General features: G+C 37.8%; 2 protein-coding genes and 1 long non-coding RNA gene across 3 annotated transcripts; 1 reads left to right on the forward strand and 2 right to left on the reverse strand.

Moving 5' to 3' along the window:
- The first annotated feature begins 1,051 nt into the window (after window positions 1–1,051).
- On the forward strand, window positions 1,052–2,662 carry LOC120072573 (L-type lectin-domain containing receptor kinase VIII.1-like). The gene has a single exon (XM_039024965.1). The coding sequence runs from the start codon at window positions 1,272–1,274 to the stop codon at window positions 2,379–2,381; it is 1,110 nt and encodes a 369-aa protein (XP_038880893.1). The 5' UTR covers window positions 1,052–1,271; the 3' UTR covers window positions 2,382–2,662.
- A 423-nt stretch (window positions 2,663–3,085) lies between these two features.
- LOC120072572 (tubulin beta chain-like) lies at window positions 3,086–5,217 on the reverse strand. The gene is made up of 3 exons (XM_039024964.1): window positions 4,650–5,217; window positions 4,292–4,561; window positions 3,086–4,015 (listed from the first exon to the last, which is right to left on the reverse strand). Exons 1-3 carry the CDS (start codon window positions 5,041–5,043, stop codon window positions 3,339–3,341), a joined length of 1,341 nt encoding a protein of 446 aa, XP_038880892.1. The 5' UTR covers window positions 5,044–5,217; the 3' UTR covers window positions 3,086–3,338.
- A 3,197-nt stretch (window positions 5,218–8,414) lies between these two features.
- Window positions 8,415–10,080, reverse strand: LOC120073947. Its single transcript, XR_005480849.1, has 4 exons — window positions 9,604–10,080; window positions 9,284–9,508; window positions 9,133–9,197; window positions 8,415–8,475 (listed from the first exon to the last, which is right to left on the reverse strand). It is a non-coding gene; the product is annotated as an uncharacterized LOC120073947 (long non-coding RNA).
- Window positions 10,081–23,671: the final 13,591 nt, after the last annotated feature.

The following is a 23,671-nucleotide window of genomic DNA, read 5'->3' on the forward strand; positions in this document are numbered from 1 at the left end:
TTCATAGCCTGAACACAAATAGCTTATACTTAGTTTTATTAACTTCATAATTAATACACCTAAGTATTGGTTACACAACCTCATACATTTCAAATACAAAAACTAAACATCTTTTTCGGATGAGAATATGCTAAAAATAAATAATCATATTCTAATTTATTGAGGTAAGTTTTGGATCAAATGTTACTTAAAGTTCAACCTATGGTATTATAGCGGTCTTTTATTCAAATTCTTCTATTTATTATATTTTTGCTCTAGTATTTTTGCCGTCATTCAAATTTTTTAACCGATATATTATAGTATTTTCTTCCTGATACATTCTAGTAGTTCTTTTTTCTTTCTAACAAAAATATGTGAACTTATAAAAATTTTACATATCCAATGACTAGTTAAGTTGTATTACGGTTGAACTAATATATTAAGGAATATTTGGTTCGTTATTTTTTAAGTGGGAAGTATGTAGTTGAACCAGATTTGGTTGACAATTTTGTAACTTCATGTTTACTACATTACCTTCTATGCTACTCCTAAATTTTACTACTGAACTTGTCTTTAGTTTATTGTTTAAAATATATTAAATCTTTAACAAAACATATTATTTGAATAATGGTGATTTTATAGTAAATAAGTAAAAAGTAAAACTTGGTCGATCTCGAACATCTAACATCGAGTCGATAGTATATTATTGAACTATGCTCATATTGCTATAAACAAATAATTTTGACGGTGTTTAACTTAAGAAGTTAAGTTGGAACTTCACTCCTTATTTGATCCAAGAAGTTTGAGGCCCCCAACTAAAAAACATCAATTTTATGATTAGTTAACTATTTACATGGTGTGTGAGTCCTAGAAAATCAAAATTCTTCCAAGTTTCACCACTCTTTTATCTCAAACATCGCATTAGGATGTTTGTTACAATGCATGTAGGTAATAATGAGAAAGATGAGTTGTGAATATTAGGAAAATAAGGGGCAAATTTGAAAAGTGAAAGAGGATGAGGGGCATAATGGCAAAAAGAATGGAGTTAAAGAGTGCATTTAATTTCCTCAACCTCCGAGCCCACCCAACACCCAATGTCCTAATATTCTTTACTTTCTTCTTCAGCTTTCCATCTATCTTCAAACCCTAGTGAACCAAAAAAATTAAAAACAAGTTGCAGAACAAGAAAAAGTTTCATTCTCAGTTGAAGATGTTTTTACTCCACAACCCAAAGCAAACGCACTAGCCTCCTTTACCCACAATCATCTCCTTCAACCTCTCACACTTCATCCATGGCCGCCTTTCATTTACCCCCCGTTTCCCTCTTCTTATTCTTCTTCCTCTTCTTTAAATCCATCCATTCTCTTTCATTTCCTTCCTTTTCCCTTTCTGGGTTTCATGGAAATCCACAGTTTGGGCTCAATGTCGCTCTGTACGGCGATGCGGCTGTTGTCGGTGGCGGAGGTACCAGTGCTCTACAGCTCGCCAGTTCCAGTGCTGGACGAATCATGTACAAGAAACCCATCAAGCTTCTTCGAGGTAAACCGAGGAGATTGATGTCTTTCTCTACAGATTTCTCGTTTTCTTTATCGCCAAACACAGGGGAAGATGGACTGTGTTTTGTTATTGTTCCTAGTAGTTTTAATGTCAGTGCTTTTGATAACGGACCATTTGGGTTTCATTTTGGATCGGAGATGAAACGGAAGGTAAACATGATCCTTGTTAAGTTTACTACTTCCTCTGATGCTGAAAATGGCGATCTGATTAAAACTTTGGTAGGAATTGATGTGGGTTATAAGAGTAATACATCACTAGCAGATTCAGGCAATTTTTCAAACAGTTCATGGGCATTAATTAGAGGGCAGAATTTACACGCTTGGATAGATTACGAGGTGGGTTCTAGGCAATTAGAAGTAAGATTAGCAGAAAACAGTAACAACAAAAGACCATCTACGCCAATCCTTTCATACCCAATTGATTTCTCTCAGATTTGGGGAGAGAATGAGGAAGTGGTAGTGGGTTTGAGTTCATCAAAGGGGAACTCATCCCAGCCATGTTTTGTGTTTTCTTGGAGTTTCAAGGTGAAGAGCATACCGAATTGGATGCATTCGGAGCCACTCGATCCAAAGACGATCGTCATTGCGAAGGAATCGGAACCGGAAAGTGTTGTTAGAGAGGAGGAGAGGAAGAATTGCTTAATGAGAGTGGTTGCAGCCATGATTTTTGGGACTGGATGTGGGGCATTGACAGCTTTCCTTGGATTGTATTTATGGACTATCTTTGGCAATAGACGACCAGTTGTTCCTGAGGAGTTTGCCGTGCAGCAGATTGATGTTAAGTATAAGAAAGTTGTGTTGGATAAAGCCATCGAAGATGATGGTAAGAAGAAGGTTGATGTTTGAATTTGGAAAAAGAAGAAATTTGTGTTGTAAAAATTCAATATGTTTTTGTTTTGTTTTATTGTATCTGAAGAGGTTTTTGTCTTTTGTTGTGTTGTAGTTTGGGTATCAATTGTCTAAAGATGCAGTTTTTTAGTTACATTATGTGCAAAAGAAAAGCCATTCCCATCTGGCTACTTGTACTGTTGAAACCAGCTCTTTTAACCCGCCCACTCAATTTCATTTTTTGTTTTTGTAACCTTAGTCCGTATGATTTTAATAGTTAGAATTTATTATTCCATATATAGACTATTAAAGAAGGTTGTACCAAAAGTTTAAATTACAAATTTAATCCGAACACATTAGAGCAATGGATGAATGGGGAACACATAGCTTCAAGACATCCTACACTTCTAAGCTGAAAGTTTAATTTTTCGAATTCAATACATTACCTTCTTTTACACATTAACTCTGGAAAGATTTAAAAATGAAAGCCTACATTCCTTTTGTGCTGAAGAATGGCTCTCCTTTAATTTCCACACCAAGGACGTTGAGCAGTAATGAGCTAAGGCTATCATCATTTAATGCAAATATTTGAATAATAATTCATAACACAACTTTACCATGAAAGCAAGCCATAAAAGAGAAACAATAGATCAGGTCAGTAGCCTGGACAAATCTTTCAATACAAGAACAAAGAACAGTTGCATAAGCCTTTATGTGCTTGCTTTGGCTATTCAAATCGAATGACAATTCAGCTAGAGAATTTGAAGTTCACATATGGGATTCGAACAAAATTCATATTATGTAGGTTAAAAATTCAACTGTCTGGAGACACAATCAGTTCAAAAGTCAAGCACATGATAAAAGACAACAGAAAAATAGACAAATCCATATGACTGGCAACAGAAAGTTGCAAGAGTTGCAACATATTACATCCCTACAAACATATTCATAAAACCCCACATTATCACTATCTTCTTACACTTGATCTTCAACATCCTCTTCTTCTTCATCGTAATATTCCTCATCAGCTGTGGCATCTTGGTACTGCTGGTACTCAGAAACCAGATCGTTCATGTTACTTTCAGCCTCAGTGAACTCCATCTCGTCCATACCTTCCCCAGTGTACCAATGCAAGAAAGCTTTCCTTCTAAACATGGCAGTGAACTGCTCGCTCACACGACGGAACATTTCCTGAATGGATGTGGAATTACCAATGAAAGTAGAAGCCATCTTCAAACCAGTTGGAGGGATGTCACAAACAGTCGATTTGACATTGTTTGGAATCCACTCCACGAAGTAAGAAGAGTTTTTGTTCTGCACGTTGAGCATTTGCTCATCTACCTCTTTTGTGCTCATCTTGCCTCTAAACATAGCAGAGGCAGTTAAGTAGCGACCATGTCGTGGGTCAGCAGCACACATCATGTTCTTGGCATCCCACATTTGTTGAGTAAGCTCAGGGACAGTAAGAGCTCTGTACTGCTGGGAACCACGAGATGTGAGAGGAGCAAAACCCACCATGAAAAAGTGGAGACGAGGGAAGGGAATGAGATTAACAGCTAGCTTTCTGAGATCAGAGTTAAGTTGTCCGGGGAATCTCAAACAGCAAGTCACACCAGACATTGTTGCAGAGATCAAATGGTTCAAATCACCAACTGCTCCAACAATACATGTGAAACAAATTAGTGCAATGAATGAATTAAACTAACTTGAATCTAAGATACACTTTCTTTCCCTCAGGTCAAATACAATAGAACATAATTCTTATCCCAGATCTCATCATTAATGTACAACAACTACCAACAGATCAGCTTTAAGTCAGTGTATTAAACTCATTACGTGCTACAAATTAACAAAGACGGCAAACTACTAAACAATATGTTCAAAGTAAAGAAGAAAGTTGCAGATGTTTAAACGAAGGAAGATCTTACAGCTTGGAGTGGTGAGTTTGAGAGTACGGAAGCAGATATCGTAGAGAGCTTCATTGTCAAGAACCATACACTCATCTGCATTTTCAACCAGTTGATGAACTGAGAGAGTAGCGTTGTAAGGCTCAACCACAGTATCAGACACCTTAGGAGATGGAAAGACAGAGAAGGTAAGCATCATCCTGTCCGGATATTCTTCTCTAATCTTCGAAATCAGAAGAGTTCCCATTCCAGATCCAGTTCCTCCTCCTAGAGAGTGACACACCTGAAACCCTAAAAACCCCAAAACCGCACAAATGTTCAGCCAAAATGACAGAGATAAGTAAAGAAAAACAGAATCAGAAAGAGATCGAGAGCAAACCTTGCAAGCAATCACAGTTCTCCGCCTCCTTTCGGACGACATCGAGAACAGAATCAATAAGTTCAGCGCCTTCAGTGTAATGACCTTTAGCCCAGTTGTTTCCAGCACCAGATTGACCAAAAACAAAGTTATCCGGCCTGAAGATCTGTCCATAAAGGCCAGATCTGATACTATCCATAGTACCAGGCTCGAGATCCATAAGAACAGCGCGAGGTACATACCTTCCACAACTGGCTTCATTGTAGTAGACATTGATTCTCTCAAGCTGAAGATCGGAATCTCCCTGGTACTTTCCGGTAGTATCAATGCCGTGCTCGGCGCAAACAACTTCCCAGAACTTAGCACCGATCTGGTTACCACATTGCCCACCTTGAACGTGAAGGATTTCTCTCATTTTCGGAGAAGAAAGTGAAGAAACAAGAAATGGGTTTTTCCTGAGAGAGAAATGGTAAGTTTGTAGGGACGGAGAGAGATTGAAGAGTAATCTCTTTACAGAGAGAGAGGAAGGGTTTGTTTATAAAGAGAGGAGGAGAGAGAGAGAGGGAAATTAGGGTTTCTTTTTGGAGGAGAGAGATGAGCTGTGAAATGCAACGGGCTACCTGGTGGAGTGGTAACGGTAAATGAAATGCGCTGGAAGGGTTTTTCAAATTTTGAATTTCAAATTTGCATTTAACAGCTGGACAAGACCCGGCCTTTTCCCCCTAATTTAGTATATTATTATTTTTTTAATAATATATTTTTCAGATATGTGTGAAGGTGTCAACATTTTCTATGAGGTAATTAAGCAGTCCATGTGTCTACTAAAATTCATAATTATTAAAAATATAAAAACTTCATGTGAACTTGTCTTCAACTAGATACAGATACCGCATTTAAAAAATAATAATAATAAAATATCACTTTAAACTCGGTATTTTAAAATTTGTTTGGTTCAAAATTGAAAAAGTTCTTTTCACGGAGAAAAAATGTGAATGAAATATTATCGTGGTTGATGTATTTTCAATAAATTTTAAAATCAATTGATTTTTATCGAAATTGATTAAATAGTAATAATAATTCATAAGTGCAAAAGAAAAAAAAGACATAATGTGAATATGTTTGTAGTTCTACCGAAGGAGAAAAGTGAATAGAAATTAGAGTTTGATTTGAAATTTTGATAATAAACTTTTAAGTTTTATTGAGTGTTACAAAGGCTAAATTTAGATATTTTTATGGGAGTCTCATATTTTTATTTTTCTCTTTTTTTTTAAGGAAAACATTAGAGTTTTCTATTTGATATTTATAAGTTGAGATGGTGACATAGATTTTTTTTCTTTCTTTTTTTCTTTTTCTGTTTTTTAGTGCAATAATATGGTTCGAAAAACTCAAACACTAACTTTTTGGTATGCCTTATACCAATTGAGATGTTTTCAAAGTAATTTGTTTTTTTAGTTACAATTTGGGATAGGGGAATTACCTCGTGTTGTCTAGTATACTTGAATGTCAATTAAGTTATATGCTCGACTTGATTTTTTTTTGTTTATTGTGTATGATACTATCTAGATATATATATTTATTATTTCTAAACCCAATATAGATGGAGGCTTCATAGTTCGAGATCTTATTGGAAAAAATTGTTGGGGATGTGTACCTCTCATTATGAGTTGTAATTTGTGATTTTGTAATGTGCTTATTTTTTTTAGTAAAAAAAAAACCATTTTCATTTCATTCTTCTAAATATATAAAAAGTATCGAATAAGATTTTAATTCAAAATATGTATATGTTAATTAAAAAGGAAATCAAGAACGATTGGATTGCCTTTTAAAAGAAAATAGAATTTGAGTGGAGAAAAACAATGATTTACATTATTATTAGTAATAATGATAGTGAATGTGATGAATTAATTAAGATTTGAAATTATTTTCCTTCCTTTAAAAAAACCATTTTTTTAAGATAACAATATTTAATTAAAAGCAAATTAAATATAATAAAGGTCTTCAAACGAAGTGGAGGACACTCTATCCAAAAATCAATCATCCCAAAAGCATGAACAAACTCGATTGCAAGCCTTATTAAAAAAAAAAAAAAAAAAAAAAAAAGAAGAAGAAAGAAGATAAACTCAAAACATTCGCATGTAAGGTGAAGAAGATAATGTTTTTAGCAAATTTTGATTTTGATTTTGTTTGAAAAAAGTACTAAATAGTACAAGTGGTAAGATCGGGTCGATCCGCAGGGAAGTACGAATATTAATTTCTCAAAGTTAATTCTTTAGCCAAAGCGGTAAATGTGGGGTTTTTGTGTGTGGGTTGAGAAGCAAGCATAGAAAAATAAAATGCGGAATGTAAATTGCAAGAGAAATAAAGCGATGTATCCTAGTTTGTAGAGGTAGCATATCCAAAGTTTCCCTAATTGTTTGCTTGATCATAGATTTTTCGGATTAACTTCTATATTGTCTAAACTTAGTCAATTCACCTATAAAAGTTAGGTGAGAGTCCAATTTATCAAATTAGTCAATTCAATTAGATGAAAAGCATCCTAATTAACTTATACTAACAACATTGAATTGGAATTATACTAAGGTGAATATCAAATAGAAAAAGCCTAAATCAATATTCAACGTGATTCTTCCTAGAACGATAGAGCGTTGTTTTTCATCATAGATAACGAATCACAAGTCTAACATGTTGTTGCCTTTGATCAAATTACAATTATATGTCGCGTATTGTAATTTAATATCTAACTAATATTCGTACATCTTCAAGTAGAAATACAACTATAAACAGCAAAGATAGTAAAAGAATCCAAAGATAAAATAGAAACAATCAATATTAAGAGTTTAGCACAAGTCTCATAAGGTTACAATTGGAAAAAAAACCTCAAGAACTAGGAATTGGGGATTCTTACCTGCCCATTGAGATGAGAAAGATCAAACCCGCCATCTTTCACTCCAATTACAGAGAAATAATCAACTCAAAACTGAAAACTAATGTTGTAGATGGATAGAGGGTGAAAACCGATCACTAGGTTAAAAAAAATATGACCTGAAAATAAAAAAGTAGATTTTATATCCATGCGACGACGACACGATATTGCACCCTTTTTAAGTATTCTGTCAAAGGCACTGTGTCACAGCACCATAGGACATCACAACACTCTCACTTAGGGTAGATTTGTTATGTTCTCTTCAATTTAAAGTATCAATACCCTTTTTAGCTCCTGATTGCTCCAAATTAACCCCAAACGGTCCATGATGCTCCAGAATGCATGTATTACTCAGGGTCATATAAATATATATATAAACATTTAAGCACGTTAAATATCATAAATAGGCAAGATTAGAGGCACTAATATAGCACATTTTGGATGTTATCATAGAGGTTGAAAATAAACTAAATAAACATCTCATTGATGAAACCCACACTAGATAAATGCGTGATTTCATCATCCAATATTTCAATGTTAGCAAAATTAAGAAAGAAAAAATATATAGTTCAAACGACCCGACCCCCTAGGACTTAGGTTAGATCGTTACTAAAATAAATGCATGCCTAAAATTTAAAACGACGCTCAGTTATGTTGAAATAAATGTTAATTAAACAAGAGAAGTTCAAAAGACATTTATTAAATGCAATTGTTAAAACAATAATAAGGTACCCATAATTCGTAAAGACTATTAAAATTATATAAAAGAAATAATCCGTAATAATAAGTTTAAGACAATAAAACTAAACATTAAGGGAAAAAAAATAAGGACTTTAAATGTCATGATGCGGAAGCGTAAAAACTAGTCCCAATGGCACGATCACGAATTCCGCTGCGCCATCGCTGGTGCATCTCTACCCTTACCTGGAACATCAACATAAGAAAGAATGAGCATGAAATACTCAGTAAGTAACCCCACCACTAGGGTTAGGCTAGGCATCTATGTCTTCTAGATACCCACCTACGACACATAAACAAATGGAACAAATGAGAGACTGAGCCCTATCCTATTGTAGTTAAGTATGCCCACAAAACTGGTGAACCCCAAAGGGAACACAAAACTGGTGAATCCTGAAAGAAACACAAACTGGTGAATCCCGAAGGAAACACAAACTAGTGAGCGTCTAACTAATCAATGAGGATAGTCACACAGTCTCAATGTTCTAAGAATCAACATTGTACAATTCTGGAACATACATGAAAATCCTTGATACCATGGCTCCATCACATACACATGATTATTGACAACATATCATACTACATTCATGTATACCTTACATCATAATCCCACAACATGCAAGTATGCCTCAACACCAGCAGATCAGATATCAACATATGAAAACACATACCATCACATACTAACGATCAAGTGCCTAGGTGTATCTTTAAACAAAAGAGAACCCGTGTCAGAACATACTTGATTCAGGTCATACTATCAGTCAACATGCTAATATTTACCATAACATACACTTATCACGCGAGCATACAAATAGGGCCAGTTCCAATGGTAAGATTACTTACCTTAATCAAAATTCCACAGATAAACTCCAACAACCAAACGATGACCGTGATTTGAAGAAACGACCCTACCATACGAATACAACCATAAAATTTCAGTCCAATAATAATTGCGACACCTCAGATTCAAAACCACAACACCCCAAAAGCTTACCCAAGGAACTTGATTAACAACCACTCCAAAATCTCCTTCCAACAAATTTTAACTCTCAATGGACGACAGCTTGGAACCTTAAAGATACAAGGGTTAAGTCAACTTAATTCAGTAATCAAAGCGTGCCCACAAACCAACAATAAGGACCATAACTCTTACCAAAACTCTTGACGAATGGTCTTGAATCCTCTGGACAGTCGCTGCTGTGATTTCCCAAGCTCAAATCTAAAATCAAAATAATGTGACTAATTTAATCCTTAATCCAACTTAGTGGCCATCCAAAATCTTTCAAGAAACAGAACCACCAAAATAGATCTTACCAAAATCTAAGAGTCAAGCTGCTAGAAGACGGTGCAGCACGCGGCAGTCAGAAGGTTTGATCGGCGGTGGCGCGCGGTGGTTAGGGGGCTGGAGCGGCGGCGGCATTCGTGGCTAGGAGCGGCCGCAACTCAGACGGCTCTCCAGCTAGGTGAGCGGTGCGACTCCAATGGCGACTCTCCGGCTGGGCGAGCGGTGCGACGTCGGGTTTCGGTAGTGAGGGAGGCGGCAGTAAGAGAGGTTGTGATCGACAGTGAGGGAGACGGCGGCAAGATGGGTTTGGGCAGCAAGGGAGGCGGCATCGAAAGAGGTCGTAACCGACAGTGATGGAGACGACGGCAAGATGGGTTTGGGCAGTGAGGAAGGCGACGGCGAGATGGGTTTGGCTCGTGCGACGAAGGGGGGTCGTGACCGGCAGGAGGAAAATTTGGGGGAGAGGGTTTCGTGCGTGAGGGAGAAGGGATGGGTTTTATTTTTGTTTTATAAAAAAAATAATAATAATAATAATAACTAAAAAGGAAATAATATAATTACATTTAAATCATTTTCTTAATCCACTTTATACTATTTATTTTCTTTTCTTTTCAAAAGAAATTTAATTCCTGCCATTAGTTTTCAAATTGAATTTCAATTGAATAATTTTCATGTCAATACTTAAATTCCCACACTTATACTTCAAATCCAAAATTTCAAAAATGTCTTCCAACTAAGGACAATTACTGAATTTTCAAATAATAAAGTTACTGAAAATTACATTATTATTAAATAAAATGTGCGGGGTGTTACATTGATACTATGGGTTCGATCTCCACGTGTATTGTTTAAAAAAAAAAGAGACTAATATGGAATTAAATATTTTCCAACATACTTAAGCATAGTTCACCAACATAAAGTTTGTAATTTGCATCAAGAAAGAAGTCAGGAGCTCGAATTTGCACCATTCGTTAGAAAAAACAAAATAATAAAATTAAAAATTATCTAAACCTTCATATTTTCATTATCTCGTTCTACTTAATCTAATATCTAATAAAAATTTGGTATTTTTAGATTATTGGTAGATTTAATTTACCGACAACGACCAATCGTAGAGGACCTTTACAAAATGCATAAAAGACCAACAATTGCATGATCTATAAAAGGATCTTGCAGTCCTATGGAGAACTTCTAGAAAAACCCATAGAAGTCCTTTACAGTCTCATATAGGATCTCGAGGACCTCTCCAATTCCTTGGAAGACCCATCACCTATATAGACCTTAGTCATGGAGAACTCAGGTTGTCCCATGAAGAACGGTGGAGGACCTCTACACCTTTGCATAAGCCAAGTGAATAGTTGAGTTCAGGTGATAAGTGGTTTAAATTTCTAACAATTGATCCATGAAGGTATCGTCGAGAGTTTAAATGGATGATGCACTAAAGCATCAATTATGAGATTCAATGTTGGTAGTGCAATTGTCTAAGCAAATTTGACGATTCCAAAAATTGAAAAGACGACAATAATTCACGTGAGCATCAATTACCCAATAACCGTCGATATAAGCAATATAGAACATTTATCAAATGTATGTGAAAATTCCATTAGCTTAATACCACACAAATGTTTAATATTCTTTATTTTGCATAACATTAATGTTATTCTCTACAAAATACTAATTGATCACATTTTTAATATCAAATAAGTTAATAGTTAGCGTTGATGCCAAATTTTAGCCAAAAAAACGTATCTAATCTCCACGTGACAACAACCGTAAATTTATAATTCAAGGAAGAGATAACCTACAAAACAAAGAAAAATAACTATGATGCCCAAATCATTAAAAGAATTGAATAATAGATAATAAGTAAGAAGTTTAAGTTACCTACGATTATGATATGATTTTTCCAAATCTCAAACAAGTTAGATTAAATCTTATCTTATCTCATTTTATCTTATATTGATTTTGAGCTTTATTATGTTCGAGTAAAATTCACCCATAATAATTCCATATATATATAAATAGAAGAAATTTGCATCCTCTAATTTTGGTTATTGTTAGTCCATACAACGAAATCAAGAGAGAGCACATCTTCGAGATGGTCCTCGAAAATCTAAAAAATCCAAGGCTAAATTTGTCATTTAACAACCGAATGATTTACCATTCCACCTTATCCTATGTTAGTATGTTGCCGAGAATAGGATAAGACGAGTTAGACAAAAATATTATTTGATATTATTAAATTTAGCACCCACCCTTATGTGGAGCATAGAGCCCTATTGTCTTAAATGGAGAGGGACATTTTAACCTCTGTTTTAATAGAAAGAAAAAAATCACTTCATTAATATGAGAAAAAGATGTGATGCAAGTATAAATGAATAAATAAATAAATATAATGAAAATATCTATCTGTCAGAGTCCTAACTTTACACCTTCATATCTCATAATTTGATCAATAATAATATTATTCCAATAATATTGTTTTTTTTTTTAAGAAATCAATCTATACCCATGAAATTCGATCTATTAAAACTTAAACTAATAATTAGATTAATTTAAATCTTAAAATTTTGTAATTGAATTGATTTTGTTAAGTTTGTAGTTACGACTGAGAAATCATACAAACAGTAGTGGACAAATTGTCGCATATACGCTATATTCTATTCATACTAACCATATCAACAGATATCTTTCATAGCTCCTTCCCTGTCCCTTCATCTTTCTTTGACCTAGTCACGTAGGATCAGGATCAACTAAAGAGCTAGCCTGCCATGCACCCTTGCTTCACGATACACATCTAGATGTGTATAGCACCCTTGCTTCACACTATGGGTTAGCAAGAAGTTTGTTAGGTGGACATTATCAAATAGTATCTTTTGATGAGAGATATGAACAAGAGGCTTCTAGAAAACTAGTCTTTTCTAAATTCTATTCAACTAGTAAGCAAACAACGAGCCCATGGGTATTTGAACCAAAGTATCCAAGAAAAAGCAAAATATTTGATGGAAGAACGGAAGATCTCTTTGAACAACTTGTTATAATAGGAAAGCCTTATATCTTAAAATTAATGCATCAAGTTGATGATAAAATACACGAACGTTCCAATAGGCATTATGCACCTATTACATAATAACCCCTAAGAGGAAAGGCCAAGCAAGGTGGACAACGAGTGAGAGAAATGGAGGTTTGGGCTCCAGAAGGATTTGGTGTTGCCCATTCAAGAGATGCTTACTTATAAACCTGATCATATTAGAGCTCAACAAGAAGTACTTGGTATCACGACCATTAGAAGTACAATACTTAAACCTGAGGATACTCCAAAATCTTTTCGATTGCTCATTCGAGAATTATGATCTTTGGCTTTGGAACCTAACCATTTCCTTGTATCTGAGAAGAATTCTACCATATTCCTTTGTCTTTGCACCTCAGTCCCGGATCGACTAGTTGTCTTGTTTGCTATAACTTGAATATGTGATCGACCTATATATCAAAAGCAGTTGCAAAATGCTACTTAACTCAGAACTAGTAGAGGAAGGAAGCGATGATAAGTTGTTCATTGCTATCGTGATTCGCTCTAGGAGTGTTTTGTATAAAATAAATTGGAAGAATAAGTTCTAAGTATAAATGATGCATTTATGCTTTGATGCGTTTAAGTAATTGTAACGTGTTGGGGCGTGAGATATATGCAGGAGAACGCACACAACTTCTTCTAATGACGTTCAAGTTTTCCCAAACCAGACCAAAGTATAAATCTAATTTAGGTTCCTGGTAAATCCAGGGTCAAACTCAAGGATTTAGTTAACCAAACGCAGACCTTGTGTTGTATCTCTGTATGGGTTTTCCTAAATAAATGTGAGAAATTGGTTATGTACACTAAATTGTTGTGCCTGTGCAAGAAATGCAAAAGAGTTGAGTAGTTAGTGATAGATCATGTGAGAATGGAGTTTAATGTAAGTGGGTGCGTTGGTCTAAGATGAATGTACACAAACCAGGATGTGATGTGGATAAGATGGAGTGATTTGCTTATCTTTTGTTTATGTGTTAGACTTCATTCAACATTTTTCAATGCGAATAACATACAAAACCTATCTCTAGGATGCATGCGTCTAACACAGAATGCAACAAACACCAGTAAGTCTATCTCTAGCTGTACTAGGCGTCCTACTTGATGTAGCTTAGTTATTCTTTCAAACAATCTAAGTTAAAGATGCTTTTTACCAATTTGTCAAGTTGGCTTAAGCGTTGAAATGAAGTTTGCATAAAGTATTGATGCATTCAACATAAACAAGAAACAAACAAGGGCAAAGTGTGATGGATCAAATATATGAATTTTATAAAAAAACAGAGAGTCTTTACAAACGCAATATTTAATCAAATGAAATGAAAGCGATAAATGAGATGAAGGAAACTGAGTCAAGCCAAAGAATACAATCTATTGTATTTCTTTGGCTCAATCTCGTTGTGTACAATCACTTGTATAGGAATTGAACGAAGTGTCTTTCTCAAGATTGGCTTCCTCCGCTTCCTGGCCGGCGGTGGTGGTGGTTCACAACCCTTCTGATCGTCTTGGCACCACAACATAGCTTCTAAAAGACTAAAACTATGACTACATTATATAGAGAGTAAGGATCTTGATAATTTCTGAACTGAATAATTTTCTTCACACTGAACTCTGGAGGGACTTCATCTATTTATAGGGGTTGGTCAAGTCCACTTGGTGAATGGGCAGCATTAAAGTCCATATCCTGGTTAGCATTAAATTCCATGCCCTGGTCAGCCACCTGACTTTCAGAAGCTTTTTAGACGCCGCTTGCTGCTTGGAAGCTTTTCAGACGCCGCCTGCTATAGGTGCCCATACTTGCAAGTGGTGATGTGACACAATCGGCCTGGATTAATGAATCTTCTCTACATTGAACTCCCTCCGACACATGGCCCATGTGTTACAACTTTTCCTGCGGCACTTGTCTAATGCGTTAGCGTTTATCCTCGCGTTGAAATCCTACAATACAATGCATTAATGTCGCGATATTTAGTAATAAAACTTCTTTTGCATGAGTTTGCTAATGTTTGAATAAATCCATGCATTTTTTCTAAAAATAAGGAGAATTTATCATTAAAAACCTTAGTTGTTCCAACTTAAGAACAAAAATAACTTGTATTTCTACAAGTTATCACCACCCCCAAATTTGAACAATGCTTGTCCTCAAGCATTTCAAAATAATTCTTTGTTATCTCCTTTGTCTTAGGTGTGCAAAGTTCGCCTCTCATCATATTCATTCATAAGCTTGAGATAAGAGTTTGAAAAATATAACTCACATTGACTCTTTTCTAAAAGGACTAATGTTTAGTTTCAAATGCAACAAACCTTTTATCACCAACTCATTTCGTTTCTCAAAACATTCTCGTTTTTTCTAAACCAACAATGCGTTAGATGCACTTTTTAAGATAATTGTCGGATAAAAAGAAAACCAATTATGAATTTACTTAATTACCCATGCGTTGTTCCAGGTATCCCACTTTCATTTTGGCTTGCCCCCACGGGTGTCATGCGAGCATCCAACTATGGGTAAGTACCATTCACAACTAAACTCATATCTAATATTCATGCGTTTCAAGATATATTTTCTTCAGACTAGATAGAGGAGTTCTATGGGACGCGTTGGTCTAGGAGACTTAACTTCGTTTTGGCTTGCTCTCACGGGTGTCATGCGAGCATCCAACTACGGCTAAGTTCCTTTTCCAACTTAACTCATGCCATTTTAAGGTTTTTCTTTTGAAGTAATGACAGAGGAGTTGCGTTTAACATTTTTTTTATTTTGTTCCCTTTTCTTTATAATGTACTTGTTGATGCGTCTTAACTTGGATTTCCCTCATCCCCAAATTTGGAGATGAGCTATACTCATCCCAAATTTGGAGACGAGCTAAATCCTCATTGCTAAAAGAGAAACAAAATTTCAAAAAGGCTTTGAGAGTCCGAAAGGAGTTTTAAAACTTGAAGCTTGCACGCGTGAGAAAGTAAACTTGTCTTCTTAGAGAAGTTCAGGCCTTATAGATTTTTCTAACGCCTACTCTATACTTATAGATTTCATATAGTTGATATCATTGAGGTCAGGCAAAACACAAGACTTTAGAAAATATCTAAAGAACAAAAATCAAGTATGCCAAGGTCAAACGCAAGGAATAAAATGATATGAATTTCTCATTCATTTTCATAGATTCACATGAAGTAAACAAACAAGTCAAGCAGATACAAAAGAATATCAATTAAATAAAAATACAAAAATAACCCAACACCCCGAAACTTTATTGTGCTGGCGCGTCATCTCTCCGTTCTTTTCCAGGGTCTTCATCCATAAATCGCAGAGAGTTTCTAAGATGGGCAGGCAGTGGAGGCAGAACAAACATTCCAATCAAGACCTGATTGATGTATTGCGTTGTATAAATGAACTGGTCTTACATCCATCTTGTTTGCTACCTTAGATAATCCTTTAGAACCCGATTTTGTTGTTAGAGACCTTCAATGGACGCGGTCAGTGGTCTGAGCTGATCACTGATGAAAGTTTTCAACTCTTCTAAATCAGCACTGCGTCGAGGTGGGGTTGGTTCTTCATTTCTTCCAACTGGGTCTTCAAAATTTGCTACGTTGCTCGATCCTAACCTTGTTGGTTCAAAGATTATTGGAGGAGGCACGAAATTGGGAATTGGACTTGGTGAGGGCGAAGGAAGAGAATAAGGGATGTCCTGATCCATATGAGTTGGTTCTTGGTGCGTTTGTTCAGGACTCCCTTCTGGCGGGACCAATGGTGAGTCATGGAGAGTAAGATTGAGGGTTGGTTGCGCTTCTTCAGCCTGAAGTTCAAGCTCAGCTTCATGTTCTTCGTGCTCTGAAGCTTCATTGTTGTGTTCAACAATCTGGACGCGTCTTCTTTTGGGGGTGAATTTTAATGATCGAGGCTTAGTTTCCACTTCCTTGGTAGGTAAGGCAGGTTGATGTGGCAAATCGCGAAGTAGACACCTTACTAACTTTATGTCTATCAAGCCATCAATATCTTCTTGATCATTCCCCAGAGGGATGCCCCCGCATTCGCATAATGAACAAATCAGCCATGGGAAGTAGAGTTGCCCTTGTGACTTAGTCTTGATGGCCTTGATCTGATCCCTTATAAATTTTCCAACGTCTAAAAGGATGCACTGCATGATGCAATAGGTAGCCAGGACGTGTTCCTTTGATAATGTTTCATCATGCGTTGTAGGCATGATGCTCCGTTTGATCAAGTAATACCATAAATTCGTGCCTGGAGTTAAATTCCTGGAAGCTAACATTTTTGTCCCTTTTTTAGATGTTTGCCATTTGCTTCTAGGTTTGACTGCCGTCCTTAACGCTTCTTCTAATTGGCTTGGCATTAGTTGTTCCAAGATGCGATTTCCTTCCGTGTCCGAATTACTATCAATGTTGAACACTTCGTTGATCTTATCAGCTGAGAAACGCACCAACACCCCATCATCGAAGGCTGTGTTCTTTTCCATATCAAACTCACTGTTGTAGAACATGCGGACGAGGTTGGGCCAAATATGGGTGTGCCTAATGCAGAACTGATTCCACCCTAATGTGTTTATTATTTCTGTTATATATATTGGCAGTGGGTGACGCTCGGGAAAGAAACCCTTTTCTACGAGTATGTCACTAAATTGACGCCTTCTTCCCGAGGTCTTCTTAGGTAATGCGTCGGTTACCTTGCGGTTTTCTGCCGTGTGCTCTTTGGCTTCCCTTGCCAGTTCTCTCAGTTCATTCTCAATTTTCTTTTTGGAAAGCCATCTTCCTTCGCCCTTGCCTTGCGAGCTGATAGTCTTCCAATTCCTACTCTAGTGCATCGTGTCTTGAGTTATTTCCATGCGCTACATCCTCAGGGTCGGATGCAGATTGCTCATCTTCTTCCTCTAATATTAATTTTCTTTTCCTTGTTACTCTTTTTTATTTTAAGGGCCCTTCATTCGCGTCGGATGGGCGTGATCGAGACGCGTCAGGGCCAATTCTCCATTCTTTATCTTCTTCTTCCTTTTCTTCTCTTAATTCTTCTTCTAGTTCCTCTTTAAACATCATAGCATATCGCTCCGCTTCATCTAATTCAAGTGATGCGTTAGGTGGGTCTGAACGCATCCCTGCTCTTCCTCTTGGCTTTGATTGAGAGGCACCAAAATCGCAGCAAAAACTTCCTGCTCGTCTAGTCGAGCCAATTTTGCCAACTCTTCAAGATTGCACTCTGAAGCAGGACTGTCAGAGGGGGGTATGGGTGGAGTAAATGGAGGGGTGCCCATTGGGGTATGAGGTGTCCTAGGGGAGGATATGATGAGGGGCGAATGAAGTGGTTGGCTCGATGCATCTAATTCCACTGGATAAATGGTGGCTAAGGGCTGGATCGAAAGTGGATGTGGTGAACGCACAATTGGTGACGGTGCGTTGTGGAGGTAGGCTGGGAGTGGGTCATGCGTTGCACCCACCATAGTAATGTTAGAAATTACTGGTGGTGGGGCAGGCTTGGTGTAGGGTTTAGAGGCGATCGTAGATGACGGACGCGTCCTCGGTTTTGCAGATGTTTTGGCCCTTGGCTTAGGGGTAGTTTTGGGTTTAGGTTGAGGGGTCTTAGGTTTAGGTTGAGGGGTCTTGGCCAGAGGGGTAACGATGGCTTTGGAGGTTTTGGAAGGGAGTTTTGTGGATGTTGTGGAAGGTTTCGACCTAGACGGCTGTTGGGAAGAAGAGGTGGTTCTGCCGTGCATGGGTTTGGTTTGGACAAGGGTTTTGAAGTTTTGCTAGGGCTCGAGGGAGGTGAAATCTAAACAGAGGATGAGGAATAAGAGCTTACTGGTGATTCGTTCCTGAAGCTCACGGTCCGGTTCTGGCTGTCTGAGGCGGATGACATTGTGGCTAGAGAAGCTTGAGCAAATCGGAAGGGAGGGAGACGGAGAGGCTAGTTTTTTTTTTCTTTTTCATTTCAGAGAACTCGAGAGTGAAATGAAGAAGAAGAAGGCACTCGAATCGTTGGGTCTTTTTATAGGCTGAGAGAGAATTAGTGGCTGACGTCAGGCGGCAGCGCCTGGCGTCTGTAATAAATGTAAAGTTAAAAAGACATCTCGGGTTTCTAAACACTCGAGTGTTTTTGTATTCTCGAGATGTGTCCCTTTAACTGGGCCATGCGTTAGACTTGCGTCTAACGCGTCCATTATTCCTAGCTGGATTATACACAACTTTTACAGAAAAACAAACAAGTTTCCAACTTTTATAAAGGCAAAAACAAGGTACAATCAATCTTAAAACAGACAAACAAACAAATCTACAAACTCAAACGCATCGTAAAATACTGAATGCAAAAAGGCAAGGATAGAGGAAGCGTCCCTGGAATATATGGCTATGCAAACGCAGGGATACTTCAACGCGGGTCTTAACTGGCTTCGTGTAATGCGAGAGATGACTTTTGGCGATCCAGTTCATCTTCAAAGTAAGGCTTCACTATTTGGCCATTTACTTTGAATGCGTTGGTGTCATCTTCTCGTGTATTTCCACTGCTCCATATGGAAAGATTGTCTTAATGATAAAGGGTCCTGACCACCTGGATTTTAGCTTTCCTGGAAACAAACGCAGACGTGAATTGAACAATAGAACTTTTTGGCCAACAACAAGTTCTTTCTTACTGATGCGTTGGTCATGCCAACGCTTTGTCTTCTCTTTGTATAGCTTGCTGTTCTCGTACGCGTTCAATCGCCACTCCTCGAGCTCATTGATTTGAAGTTTGCGTTGAGCGCCCGTGGCGTCCAAGTTCATGTTTAGCTTCTTAACTACCCAAAACGCCTTATGCTCCAACTCTAAAGGTAAGTGACAAGCTTTTCCAAACACAAGAAAGTATGGGGACATACCTATAGGAGTTTTGTAAGCAATCCTGTAGGTCGAGAGCCCTTCATCCAGCCTCTGTGCCCAATCCTTCCGCGTTGCATTGACGACTTTCTCCAGGATAGATTTGATTTCTCGATTAGATATTTCCGCTTGACCCTTTTTTTGTGGGTGGTAGGCAGTAGCGATCTTGTACCTAACATTATACTTTGTAAGTAATTTGGAAATGATGCGATTAATGAAGTGCGTACCTTCGTTGCTTATCAGGGCTCTTAGTATTCCATAGCGTGTAAAGATGTTCTTGGTAAGAAACTTAGATATAGTGGATGCATCATTCCTAGCACAGGCTACTGCTTCTACCAACTTAGATACATAGTCTACTGCAAGCAGGATGTACTATTGTCTGCAGGACAGGGGAAAAGGTCCCATAAAATCTATGCCCCAAACATCAATCAGCTCAACTTCGAGAATATTGTTCAAGGGCATTGCGTCCCTTAAGGAAATATTCCTGCTGCGTTGGTAGGGGTCACATTTACGAACAAACTCCTTCACGTCTTTAAAGAGGGTGGGTCAGAAATATCCGCTTTGAAGGACCTTCGTTGCAGTTTTTTGCCCATCGAAATGCCCTCCGTAAGGAGAGTCATGACACTCAGCTAAGATGCGTTGTGTCTCTTCTTCCGGAACGCATCGACGCATTATGGAGTCAGGCCTTGTTTATATAGGAACGGTTCATACCAAAAATAAAACTTGTTGTCATGAACTAACCTTTTCTTTTACTGAGAGTTGAAGTTCCCAGGGAATTGCTTGGTGGTTAAATAATTGACTATGTCCACATACCAAGATTCCCTGCCTTCAACTCTAAACAGGCTTTCATCAGGAAATGCGTCCTTGATTTCACTTTCTTTGTCTTGCATTTCTTGATTCTCTAGCCTGGACAGGTGGTCGGCCACCTGATTTTTTGTTCCCTTTATGTTCTAGATATCAACATCAAACTCCTGTAGCAGCAACACCCATCTTATCAATCTTGGCTTTGCGTCCTTTTTGCTCGTTAGGAATTTTATGGCTAAGTGGTCAGTGTATATGGTGGCTGACACACCAACTAAGAAAGATCGAAACTTTTCAGTGCCAAACACTACAGCTAACATTTCTTTTTCAGTATGGTGTAGTGTTCCTGAGAGTCATTTAGTGTTTTGGACGCGTAAGAGATGGGGTGTATCAAATTACCCTTCTTCTGCCCTAACATTGTTCCTACTGCCACCTCACTCGCATCGCACATGAGAATAAAGCGTTGCGTCTAGTCCGGTGCTATTAGTACTGGAGCCGTTGTCAATGCATACTTCAAGGTTTCAAATGCGTTAGTGTAGTATTCATTAAAATCATAGGGCCGGTTCACCTCTAGTAATGCACTCTGAGGTCGCGCAATCTGAGAGAATCCTCTAACGAACTGTCTATAGAAGCCAGCATGCCCTATAAAACTTCGTAAAGTTTTAACATTTGATGGTAGTGGAAGTTTTGCTATGACATCTATTTTGGCTTCATCTACTTCCAGGCCAGCCTTAGATACTTTGTGGCCTAAGACAATTCCTTCAGTCACCATGAAGTGACATTTTTTTCAATTCAGCATCAAGTTTGTTTCCTCGCATCGAGCGAGGACGACCTCCAAAATATCTAGGCATGACTGGAATGAGTCTCCAAAGACTGAAAAATCGTCCATGAAGACTTCAACGGTATTTTCTTGGAAGTCAGAGAAGATAGCCATCATACATCTTTGAAATATCTCAGGTGCGTTACACAACCCAAAGGGCATGCATCTAAATGCAAATGTTCCAAAGGGACAGGTAAATGTAGTCTTTTCCTGATCTTCTGAATCTATCAAAATCTGGTTGTAACCAGAGTATCCATCGAGAAAACAATAAAATTCTTTGCCCGCAAGTTTGTCAAGCATTTAATCGATGAAAGGAAGGGGGAAGTGGTCTTTTTTAGTTGCTGCATTGAGCTTCTTGTAATCCATATAGATGTGTCAGCCTGTGACAGTTCTCGAGGGTATGAGCTCATTATTACTGTTGACTATCACAGTCGTTTCCCATTTCTTGGGAACGCATTGAACTGGACTTACCCAACTACTGTTGGATATAGGATAGATGACTCCCGCATCCAACCATTTTAAAATTTCTTTCTTGACTACTTCTTTCATTATAGGGTTCAACCTTCTTTGAGGCTCGATTGACCCCGACTTTCCTTCTTCTAACCTAATCTTATGCATGCAATAAGATGAACTAATGCCACGAATATCTGCAAGCGTCCAACCTATTACGCGTTTGTGCTTTTTCAACATCTGCAAGAGAGACTGCTCGTTAGGCTCTGTAAGATTTGCAGAAATGATCACAGGTAAAGTGTTGTTGGTTCCAAGGAATGCATATTTCAGGTGTCTAGGTAACTGTTTCAACTCGAGTTCTGGTGGTTCCTCAAGTGATAGGCGCGTTGGCTTTGTCCGCCGCTCACTCAGACTTGGCGACTCTGATTCTTTCAGGTTCTCCTCCAAAGCAAGGACCTCACATACATAGGTCTCTTCTTCAAGCAACTCAATACTGTTTAGTTGACAATCTTGAGCACATTAAACTCCACCTCTTCATTATCTACGCACATAGTCAATTCGCCTTTATGCACGTCAATTAAAACTTTCCTAGTAGCTAAGAAAGAGCGTCCAAGGATAATTGGTACCTCCCTATCTGCTTCATAGTCCAAGATAATAAATTCTGCTAGGAATATAAAGTTGTCAACCTTCACCAAAACGTCTTCAATCTTTCCTTCTGGGTACTTAATTGTTCTGTCAGCAAGCTGAAGAGTAACAGAAGTGGGTTGTGCTTCGTCAATTTCAAGTTTCTTAAAAATTGAGAGTGGCATGAGATTAATGTTGGCTCCCAAATCGCACAACGCATGACCCACATCCAATCCTCCTATCGAGCAAGGAACTGTGAAGCTCCCAGGGTCCTTCTACTTCTTTGGTAGACTATTGCTTACTAACGTGTTGCACTCTTGCGTTAGCGCGATTACTTCTTTCTCACTGGCTCTTTTTTTCTTTGTCAATATGTCCTTAAAAAATTTGACATATATTGGCATCTGCTCCAAGGCCTCTATAAGTGGAATGTTGATATGCAACTGCCTTAGAAGCTCAAGAAAGCGCTTGAATTGTTGTTCATCATTCTTCTTCATCAGACGCCTAGGGAATGGTGCATTCAACGGCACCTCAAGCTTTCCCGCGTTGGATGTATTGGTTTCTGAATGGCTTATAGTCTCAGGCGTTCTTTCTTTTTGATCCATTGAACGTGTGATGCATTCTTTCGAAGGACTACTATTTCTTGGATTCATTTTTCTTTCTTCAAGAGCTTTTCCACTTTGCAACATCACCACGTGACATTGCTTCTTCCTATTGTTGTTCCCAGGCATTTCAGTATTGCTAGGTAGAACTCCAGGCTGCCTGCTTTTCAACTCGCTCGTTATCTGCCCTACCTGAATTTCTAGGTTTCTGATAGACGATGCCTTGCTTTTCAGAGCGATCATTCTGAGCTATGTATTCTTATAGGTTTTCAAGCGGAATTTGAGCTCGACGATGTCCCCTTTTAAGGGCTGTTGATGTGGTGATGCGTTGTTAAATGCAGGCGGGTCATTTCTTTGCTGTTGTTTCGCCTAGGTGGTGTCTGATGATTTTCCTCATGTAAGAAAATTTAGAAATTGGTTTTTCATCCAGATTATATGTATTGGAAAACCTGGGTTTGTTTTTAACTGAAACTAATGACTGATGGATTCTGTGGGTCAATCGTATAGGAGTGAGGATCTATCAACAAAGCTAAACTCTACTGATTACTCCGTTGATTTGGATTGTGTTTCTAGCGTTATTGTTCGCAAAGGTGGGTATCATAGCCACTTAGTAGAAAGATGTGGATTATTGCGTTGGAATCGATAAAATTAACGTCTGAGTTTTCTTCTTATCAGTCTTCCATCATACGTATCGTACGCCATTCAATGTTGTGCTTTTGCATGCAGTTAATACTCTTTAGCCTCAGTGTAAGATTTGTTCATAAGTCCCTACCACTGCTATGTCTGCTGGCATCTGCCGATGCTTTTATTAATTCATAAAATGTTCTTTGGATAGTTAGTGTAGTAGGATTGGAAATTCTTTGGCATCCTTAAAACGCTCCATGCGGTGCTTAAGG

This window comes from Benincasa hispida, chromosome 3 (assembly GCF_009727055.1).
Source record: "Benincasa hispida cultivar B227 chromosome 3, ASM972705v1, whole genome shotgun sequence".
Lineage (NCBI taxonomy): Eukaryota > Viridiplantae > Streptophyta > Magnoliopsida > Cucurbitales > Cucurbitaceae > Benincasa > Benincasa hispida.